Source organism: Danio rerio, chromosome 16 (genome assembly GCF_052040795.2).
Source record: "Danio rerio strain M-AB ecotype USA chromosome 16, GRCz13ab, whole genome shotgun sequence".
NCBI classification, from domain to species: Eukaryota; Metazoa; Chordata; class Actinopteri; order Cypriniformes; family Danionidae; genus Danio; species Danio rerio.
This window is the reverse complement of record NC_141036.1, coordinates 28,481,250-28,491,247: the sequence shown is the minus strand read 5'-3', so window position 1 is coordinate 28,491,247 and position 9,998 is coordinate 28,481,250. Positions and strand designations below refer to the sequence as shown.

At 34.9% G+C, this 9,998-nt stretch overlaps 2 protein-coding genes across 13 annotated transcripts in view; both read left to right on the top strand.

Moving 5' to 3' along the window:
• The first annotated feature begins 387 nt into the window (after positions 1 to 387).
• Positions 388 to 4,076, top strand: LOC147840296 (uncharacterized). Of its 7 annotated transcripts, none has more exons than XM_087287069.1 (6): positions 388 to 621; positions 744 to 824; positions 1,946 to 2,053; positions 2,385 to 2,524; positions 2,834 to 2,926; positions 3,101 to 4,076. In XM_087287069.1, exons 1-4 carry the CDS (start codon positions 535 to 537, stop codon positions 2,439 to 2,441), a joined length of 333 nt encoding a protein of 110 aa, XP_087143195.1. In that variant the 5' UTR covers positions 388 to 534; the 3' UTR covers positions 2,442 to 2,524; positions 2,834 to 2,926; positions 3,101 to 4,076. The 7 variants fall into 7 exon arrangements, with proteins under 7 accessions (XP_087143195.1, XP_087143194.1, XP_087143200.1 ...); XM_087287068.1 differs by having other exon boundaries at positions 1,901 to 2,053; XM_087287074.1 differs by lacking the exon at positions 744 to 824.
• Positions 4,077 to 5,527: 1,451 nt separating this feature from the next.
• Positions 5,528 to 9,998, top strand: part of bcl3 (BCL3 transcription coactivator) — a 57,340-nt gene continuing 52,869 nt past the window's right edge. For 2 of the 6 annotated variants that reach the window (XM_087287033.1, XM_087287030.1), the window contains exons 1-3: positions 5,528 to 5,599; positions 5,698 to 5,752; positions 8,528 to 8,614. The gene's annotated coding sequence lies outside the window, so the exon portion shown is untranslated. The remainder of the gene's footprint in view (positions 5,600 to 5,697; positions 5,753 to 8,527; positions 8,615 to 9,998) is intronic. The other 4 variants (XM_087287031.1, XM_087287028.1, XM_087287032.1 and 1 more) reach the window with 2 other exon arrangements.

Sequence of the window (9,998 nt, the reverse complement as noted above, 5' to 3'; positions counted from 1 at the left end):
TGACATATTTGGACTAGAAACAAGACAAAAAATCTAAGTAAGGAGAGAATTTTTGCAGTGCAATTCTTAGGGGTAAATTTTGAAGCCCCTCCCCTTTACACTATGTTTCAAGGGCCAAGTGGAGGGGGAAGGGATAGAGGTAAAAAAATAGAATTGAGATTGTGCCTAAGTGCACTCTTCTGTGCTTATGAATTGTTGTTGTGTTTCATCTTGTGCAAAAAGCCCAATTGCTAAAAACTGCGTATCACATGTTGTTAGGACATGGTGTTACAACCTGCTCACCTAATGTTTAGCTTTGTAATCTTTGTTATTTGTTACTTAATAACTACACTGAAAAAAGTGATTTTGGAGAGCGGTAAATATAATCTGTGGAAACCATATAAAATTTACTTTATTATTGCAGCCAGCCAAGGAATTCAAAAGTAATGGGTAAATTCTACATATGCTACCCATTCGTCAACAGTAACAACCATCACATAGAAAAATTCAGTAAAGTATACCCCCAAACCGTGAGTTTATTGCTTGAAATTGCGCATGCGTCAGCCCGCGTTTTTGGGTGAGTGTGGACAACGCTGGATCTTCTCACCGGCTGCCATGATCGAACAAACAGCAGAAATTAAGGTAAGCAATTTTACATGCTGTATATTGCGCAAATGCAATTGTATTTTTTGAAGTTATGAGATATTACACTTCACTTGTATTAGGCGTTCGTTTGTTTAAAATGCCATTTCTTAAAATTAAAGTTTGAAACTGTCGCTGGCGTCACCGTGGCCCGGGACACACTAAGCCGACAGCAGGTGGAGCAACGTCGGCCACTCGGTCAGGCGAGTTGGTATTTTGTGTTCACGCGTCGGTTAGATGTGCCAAGTGCCATCGGTTTGGTGTGTCCGGGGCTTTAGCTGTCTGCACAACTGCCGGTAAGCGGGGATAGGTTGGTTTTGTTTTCCGATACTCCTGACACATTCAGACGGTCCCTTACCGAGCATGAGGCGCCACGCAGCGCGAGCTCTCCCGGCAACTGTTAAACGCAGATTGCGAGGGCTTGAACGGAGCAGTGCTCGTAATTTCGAGCGAAAAAAAAGAAAAAGACAGCTGTGAATTATAACCAGCTTTGTATTTTTGTAGGAAACACAGTTTAGATATTTTAGGGTAAGAGGTTTTTGAGTTATTGCCGTCCATCACTGAACCTGTCAGGAATATCGAAAACAAAACCAACTTAACCCCTCTCTGCCGGTATGTGGTCGTGGTGTGCTTTTTACAAGATTAGTCAGCATGCAAGACTGTGTCTGACCGCTGGTTTTAAGGTTAGAAACTCAACTCCAGCATTTACTAATAAGTAATATTGAATGGCAAGAGGATTAAAAATGAAAACATAGTGTATCCCACGAGTATGTGGGAAAACACCCACTGCTGCACCTATGTTTTTAACGAATTGTGGGATCACGCAAAACATCTTAGAAATGATTTTATATTATATTTTGTATTTTAGAACATCAGTGCTTAATAAATGTTTTCATAATCTGGTCATATGTTTTATGAGGCATATTACATCTATATGCTTATTAAATGAAGCATAGATATTAATATATGTAATTTTAATGCCTTTATTTTTGTAAATTAAGTACACAGTCTGTTATTTCTGCATAACTGACCCTTGTCAAACAGCCTTGATCAGAGAAGCAGAGATAAACTACCGTATTTCCCCAATTAATCGCCATTCTGAAAATAGTTCTTTTAAATGCCTGGGGTTATAATTCATTTTTGCGTATTAAACACCCACCCGAATAACCCCCAGTGGTGATTAAATTGGGGTAAACACAAAATCAACTGTTCAAAATTTAAGCGAGGTACATGTCTGATAATTACTTTTGTGTAATTTTCATTTTTATTTCTGTTGCAGGCAGAGTCTGTATATGTGGACACTCACTATTTGCCCTCTCTACAGTTTCTCTTGTCTGTCCCCCACAACCAGAGACCCACTGATAGACGGCTGTTACCAGTTCTAGGGCTGACACATCCGCACACAGCCACATCACAAGTGTATCCTGTAAAGGTATGCAAGTTTTCCAAATAAAATAAATCACATTGTCCTTAAAGGTCCTTAACGAAAGTCTTCAGTTATGGAAAAATGAAATGGAAATGCAATTTATAAAATAAATTAAAAATGAATAAAACCTTCTCTAGCCAAAGAATTGAAGTGGTCAGTCTCAGCCCCTCTTTTGGTGGGTTTAAAAAAAGGTATTATTCACTGAGGCTCAGGTGAAAATGTTTAAAATATATTTTAAATAATAATATTTTTTCTTCCAACTAAGATACTTTCATGTGATATATATGAGATCTGGTTTGTGATTTAAAATAACATTTTTGGTCCTTTTACTTCCTAGATCAAGGAGGAGCATCACAACAGTTTTGTTGAAGTAGACATTCTAGTGGAAGCTTGAGTACACACCAGGTTTTGCAGCTAATGCATGCCAAAGGAGGAGCAGCTAGTTGCGAGATGCATCCTCTGCTGGACAGTTTAAATGTATGTTATTTTATTTTTTTTACAAATATATAATTATTGATATGAGGGAATTAAAAGTGAAATAATTTGTAAAAAATTGCTTTGTTAAGTTGAGCTCCATACCAACTTAAACTACCTATTAACATCAATGTGTAAATTGATTTTCTTTACTGCTTTATCCATTTGGGTCATGAGTAGCTTGAGACAACCAAGCATTTATCAGGCAAAGGGGCAGGGTTCACTCTGTACAGGTCGCCAGTCTATTCCTGGGCCAGAATTTGGTCTTAATATATGTAAATCACTCCCACACTAAATTGTGTCTCCCTACAGACACAGAACATTGAGGAAAAAAGAGATGCTGTTGTCTGCTGCCTCAGTAACTACCTTGGGGAAAGACAAGAAGATGTGTTCCATGACTGGCAGGTATGTCATATTGATAACAGATTCTTAATCAACTCAAGTGATCCTCCTCTTATATCCCCCTTCTCCTTTTGTCTTCTTCTCTCCTCTGCTCTCCTTTAGATAAACTGAAATATATTGAAACAGAATCTTAAAATAAAATTGTGTTTGCTTTTTGTTTGTTTCATTTTAATGTAGGAATGTGAGGAGTACACAGACAAAACGATGAAGGAGATTGTGGAGCACAATTTGTCTATTGTGATCGGGGGAAAACAAGTGATGGAAGAATGGGGAAGCCAAACAGAGGCATGCATACTGCTGGGACTCATATGCAATTAACATTGAATATCCAAAGGAGCTGAAGAACACGTTTGAAGCTTTTCAAAAACTTTGTTTTAGAAAATGATGGGGCAAAACTACTGAAGAAGGTCCACAGCCTCAAAAATAAGCTCATGCAGTAGACATTTCTCCTCTTATTTGAAGAGGATCTTTTGTTTGGACATGCCTTGATGGAGTTGTAATGGAGTGTTTTATATATTTTTTTCTCTTCCATCATTTGCTTCACACACAGACAAAGACCCATCCACTGTCTCTCAGTCCTCTCCATTGCTCTGTTTTCCCCCATATTTCCTATACAGAAAAGGAATACTAATAGAAAGTGGCCTAAAGAATTTTGATCTCACCTACCGTCTTTTCTTCCCCATTGGTTTATTTATTTTATTCTCATCCTATCTGCGAGAGTGAGAGTAAGGACAAAAAATAAAGAAATTTGTTTTACTTTTATCCGGATATTTGATACTGTACATGCACAAAAACAACCAAGTCTGTGTGTGTGCTTTTGGCTTTTAAAATAGAATAAGTGACCTTTGAAGTTTTGTATGCAAGTAGCCAATTACCAGAAAAAACTTTTGAAAATGAGTATAGTGAGTTATAAAACAGGTTTATTTGTTCATTGTTGTGTGAAGCTGTTGTACTTTATTTAGCACTCTTTTCTGTGTTTTAATAATTTGGTGTCCTAAAACGGGTATATGTTTTATTATTCAACATTGACAAATTTGATAGATCAGTGAGTTATAAAACAGGTATATACTTGAAATGTTGTGTAAAGCTGTTGTGCTGCACTATATTTTGAGTGTGTTTTAGGATTTTTTTGAATAAAACATTAAGTTGATAACCCATTTGAATGTCTTTATTGTAGAGGTACATTTTACCTTTTCTGAATAAGTAATTGTTATTAAGTAACTGATATTAATAAACTTTGATTATATAGATAATTTTTACCCAATAAGTAGCTGTTGTATATATACATAAATGTGAGGTATATTTTACCCAATTTATGTAAGTATTTAATAACTTTTTACTTCAGATAGTTTATACTCAATATATGGGATTAAATCTACCCAACCAAAGTCGATGCAAATTGTTACCTCAGATTTATTGGGTAAATTCTATAGATTAGTTTTTACAGTGTACTTCATGTAGAACTCTAACACTGCTACTCATTTCGGAGGATGCTACTGTCCACCGGATGTTGTATTTCGGTCATGGATGCAATCTTTGAGAGCACTTTCTGACTGAATGAATGAAATACAATGTTTTCTACAAAGTCAACTTAGGGGGCTGAAATATAATTGGTTAAACTGGCATCAGGCAGATTAAAGCAAACAAAACAGAGACAGACGTTCCGGCATGTAATCCACATTTTCAAAGTAGAATATCTAACTTCAGCATTATTTTTCAGATAAACAAGAATGTTCATATAGCATGTTTCCTAAATATCTGCAAACATATTATGCTATTTTTAAGCTTTCAAAGAGTCAAAAACAAACTGCAGCTTTAAGAAACGTGCTGAAAATTCTCACAGCGCAAACAAATTAAGATGCATTTTCTTAAAAAAATACATGCAAGTAGCGTGGAACACAACGGATATGTTTCAAGGGGACTCAAAACGCAATAGACCTGGCTATTTAGGTTATGGTTATTTCTTAACCCTGTTCCTGGAGGCACACCAATTGTACATATTTTGTAGTCTCCCTTATCTGATCTATTCATTTCCGGTTTGTGAGTCTCTTCTAATGTTGAGTTGATTCAGGTCAGGTGTGTTGATTAGGAAGAAGTTGAAAATGTGTACTGCCTTTAAGGTTGGGAAACACTGATTTAGGCTAATAATGTAAAAAGATTTTAAAAAATTGACTAATCATGATATTAAAATAAACAAACAAAAAAAAAAAAACTCAACTTTCAATGATCACCCACTACAACTTCCCTTGAAACATTTCTATTAGGTTCCATGCTATTTGCATGTGTTGTGAGAAATTGCTACGGGTTTTCTTAATGTAATTGTTTTCTGAGGATTTGCATCAAACCAATGAAGATCTTCTCCTCATTTGCTGTATTTTTTTGTAACTGCATGTGTTTTCTTGAATTGCAGTGTATTTCGCTCTCACAGCCACTGTAAATGTAACTGCTGATCGCTGAGCTTGTATTTTTGTTTATTGTTTTGTATTTCATTATTTGAAAGCGTATTAGTTTATGTTATAAATTGAATTGTTTCCGGTTAGCCTGAGTCAGAAGTCACATGATCCCCACTGATTGATTTAACCTGCGAAAGTTTGTATGGACAGCATAGTAAGATCTCAATGCAGGCACCTGTTAAATGCTCCTGCTTAATCTACTGCTGGTTATCAGGCCAGCAAGGTAAATGAAACATTGTTTGTATATTATTTGTTTATTTCAATGCCCTTTTGATTGTGTTTGTGTAAAACATTTGGTTGGTTTGTTTATTTATTCTTTAGTTTTCACAGTGTTCAATCAACTAAATGAATGGACATCAGTATTTGGGAACAGCAGGTAACTATAATAAAAATCTGATTTAGATACCTACCTTGATGTCTGAAAAGAACAGACTGCTTTTGGATGTCAGTGGACATGCCAAAACAGGTTCAGTCAGTGCCTCAACATCTGATTAGCAGGACCTATTTTGTACATCAGTGGACGTGCAAAACCAGTTCAGTGTCTTAATGTCTGATTAGTAGGGACCACTTTCGGATATCAGTGAACTGCTTTTGGTTGTCAGCAAACCGCTTTCAGGCAGGCGTCAAAGTTGCAGTTAATTAACAATGTTGTCACACAGCAAGAATCGCTGGTTCATGTCCTGACTGGGTCAGTTGGCATTTCTGTGTGGAGTTTGCATTTTCTCCCCGTGTTCGAGTGGTTTGCCTCCGGATCCTCCGGTTCTCCCCATTGTCCAAAGACATGTGCTGGGTGAATTTGATATACTAAATTGGCCTTGTGAGAGTGTATGGGTTTTTCCCAGTACTGGGTTGAGGCTGGAAGGGCATCCACTGTGTAAAACATATGCTGGAATAGTTGGCAGTTCATTCCGCTGTGGCGACCCCTAATAAATAAGGGTTAAGCCAAAGGAAAATGAATAAATGGTTTTCAACATCAGTTAATGTGCAAAACAGGTTTGGTGTCTCAACACCCTATTAGTATGGAGCGCTTTTGGATCTCATTGGACATAATGTGGTCAAGACCTGCCTGGAAATATTGTGAATTTATGTGAAAATACATGCACACTTTGGAATGTTCATCAGCTAATCAGAGTCAAAGATTCAACAGACCCAAATAACAAGAAGAACATTGTGCAAGGGCTTATAACTTAATTTCTTTCCAAAATGCAGTTAACGGTCACTTTCTTCTTTTTGAGAAAAAGCTACTGGTTGTTTATTTTATTACATTTTGCTTGAAATGCAAAACATGTTGCAGTTTTGCAGTTTTTTTGTAATATACTGTACATCATTATGACAGTTTCTATGTTATAGCTACTTTATGGTAGTAAATTGTACTTGCCCAACAATATATTATATAGAGATATGAAGATATCAATGTTTGAGGTGCATATGTCTACAAGCTTAGAACAAGGTGTTTAAGTAAATTATCTATGGAGCCAGATCAGTCTCAAAAATAACACATTTATGAAATAAATTTCATACATGCACAGCACAATTCACATTTACAAAACTCTATTTGTAAATTCAAAACAAAATTTAAAAACACAACCCAAAATTTGTAAATTTGCAAGTAAAAATCATAAATATTTTCGCCAAATGAACTGGATTTGTGTATAATATGAATTTGTGTATTTTTGGATTGTTTTGAATTTACAGAGTGGATTTGGTTAATGTGACTTGTGTATAAATAATATTTTATAAATGTGACTTGTTGTTTATGTATAGATTATATTTTGTAAATGTATCATTTTTGAGACTATATTTGACAACATAAAATTTGACAATCGAGTTATGTTTACCACAGACTTAGTTTACTCAATAACTGAAAAACCCTTTTACAATTTGATAAAAAGAATCGCAAAAAAGATATTCTGTCTGGATTTTTGTAAATGATGACTAAAAAATAGAGTACTAACCTTTTTTCACAACTTTATGTTATGGTGCATTTTCTATCAAGAGATTAAGCGAAAATAAGCACACTGCCACTTTAGCACTTCATCTGATGAAGACCATGTCGGTTGAAACATTGTGAGTGATATTAAAGATTTTTGAGTGCTAAAGTGGCATTGTGTTGATTTCTTTTAATCTTTTGCTACAATGTTTATTTTTGATCGAGCACCTGCCTTCGAGATTTTTTAGAAGTGCGCACATTTATGTTTTTTATGGTGCATTTTTTTCACAATTTTTATGTTATAGTGCATAATCTATATTAATATTTTCTATGTAATGTAACCTTTTAAAAGTAGTTCCTTTATTTTGCAATGACAAGAGTGGCCAGCAGTGGGCGCAGCTTAACAGCGTTTCACCATCATCAACTACAGATTTGGCAGCGAGAGTGCAGGCCGACGGCTTTTTGAAAATGTTGAAGATGATAGTTCTGCTGGAACTTATGTGTAGCTTTGGCAACCATGGCCTCAAGAAACCACGTCCATCTTGCAGTTTTATTTTCTAGTTTATCATCTTCATTAATCGCGAATGGGGTAGCCTATGTAGTTGAAATAGATTTTTTTAATCATGTCGCCTTTATTTCTGCGCGCTTTATAGCTTTCAATAAAGGCCTACATTGTGATAATGTTGATTCACAAAATAAAAAGTCGGATAACATTTCGTCACTTTGAAATATATTAAGTTAATCATGTAGGTAACAAAATAATATATCATTTTTATAAAGTTTTAAAAAATGTAACAAAAATTGAGATATGAGATGTGTAGCCAAACAAAATGTCTGAGATCAACATTTCAGGTAGACCTTCCTTTACAAACACGGCAGTCATTTTGCACAAGATATTTACACTGTTGTCCTTTTCTCTCTTTAAAACATTTTGTAGTCCCCATGGTAAATATATCCATAAATTTGTAGAAAAATGTATATTGCAACACCCCAATGAACTGAAATGCTGAATTATGTGGTCAAAGTTAACTGGCAGATTATTGATTTTAGATCTTCAGGACAAAGGGAACTAAATTGGCCATGATTCAGTATTTGGATGGTATCATCTATCACCAACTGACAAGTTGAGGCCCACCAAGGACTCTTGGTGTTTTAGGGACTTTAAACGCCTATGATTTTTTTCTGTTTGTTGTTCCATACCCACTCAACCCAACGATGAAGGAAAGTCCCAAACTGACCCAGGTAACTCCAAACCCCTGATGTGAGGAGGAACTACAGCTAGTAGGGTGTCAGCGGAAAGAGAAAGGGGTATGACAGATTTTTAAGTTTCACAATATCTTCTGCAGGGATCCTCAAGCCCAAAGTACTGTAAATAGTACAGCCTTTCAAGGTATACTATATTTTATGGCTTGCACAAACATAGGCATTTAACACAACTACACAAGATAGATTCTTCCTTGTATCCTTTCTTAATCCTCAGCTGCTAAACTCAAAATGGAAAGAGGCGTGCAGTGTTTTATAAATCACAGTTTATCATTGTTTTCAAAGAAATAACATTTATGTAATGTTTCAGACATTCAAATACACATACACACTAACATAAATACACGCTGAAGTCTAGAGAGAAGATAATAATTTAAAATATATATATAATTGGACATTGTGCTTTATTCATGTAGGATACGCACTGTTTATCTTTATCAAGAAAATGATTAATTATCATGTTTAAATCCTGCAGCTCTAATATCTCCTGCAGTGTAGACTAACATGGTGCGCCCATTAGCCATCGGAAATCAAATGATATGATGATTATTAAGCCATTTAAATGACAAAATACATGTTCATACACATTGGAACAACATATTTCACAAAATAAATAGGAATATGAAACAGTTTTACAAGATGGTTTGAATAACTATTTGATTTTTTGGGAGAAGTCTAACTGTATTCAGGTGCAGAAATTTAATTATCACAAGGCAAAAAAGAAAAGCTTTTTGCTTTGTTTTGTTTCTAATATAAATATATAAAAAAAAATCTTAGAGCAATTAGAATTTTTTTTCTTTCACATTTAGAAAATTAAGTTTTTACTTAAAACAAGCTATTAGTTATCTGCCAGTGGGGTAAGTAAAATAATCTTGTTTTTGCTTTGAAATCAAGACATTTGGACTAAAAATAAGACAAAAATTATATATATTTTTGCACAAATTATAAAAATACTGAATAAATACAGTAATTAAACACAAATCTGTAGCTCCTGTTCAACTATATTTCAGACTAAATATTGCATATCTTGCTATGTGACTATTGTGGATCCACACATTGCGATATCAATGCTAAAATGAAATATTGTACAGCCCTAGTTAGGATGCATGTCAACATTTGCAAAAAGGGGAAAAAAAGAAACAAAACACTATATTTATTTATTTATACATTTATTTATTTTAAATATATTTTACACTTTTAAAATATATTTTTCACTTGTTTATCATATAAAAGTGCATTGAAGACTCAGAAATCTACATGTGTTTGTTTCCTCGTTTCAAACATATGTGGCCAGTTTTACAACATACAATTTCAACTAACAAAAGCTACGTTTAAATTCCTCCATAAAGTTAACCTCCACTCCACAGCTGCCCTGTCCTGACCTATTCATGCATCTCTAAGGACCGAGCTGTCCCGGGAGAAGCTTGCT

What these genes read in the sequence shown, in the direction of transcription:
- LOC147840296 (XM_087287068.1), top strand. Translation starts at nt 535, where the DNA reads ATGCGTCAGCCCGCGTTTTTGGGTGAGTGTGGACAACGCTGGATCTTC. An exon ending in AACAAACAGCAGAAATTAAG is followed by an intron (nt 622 to 743) that starts GTAAGCAATTTT and finishes TTAAAATTAAAG; the next exon opens with TTTGAAACTGTCGCTGGCGT. An exon ending in CACAAGTGTATCCTGTAAAG is followed by an intron (nt 2,054 to 2,384) that starts GTATGCAAGTTT and finishes TTTACTTCCTAG; the next exon opens with ATCAAGGAGGAGCATCACAA.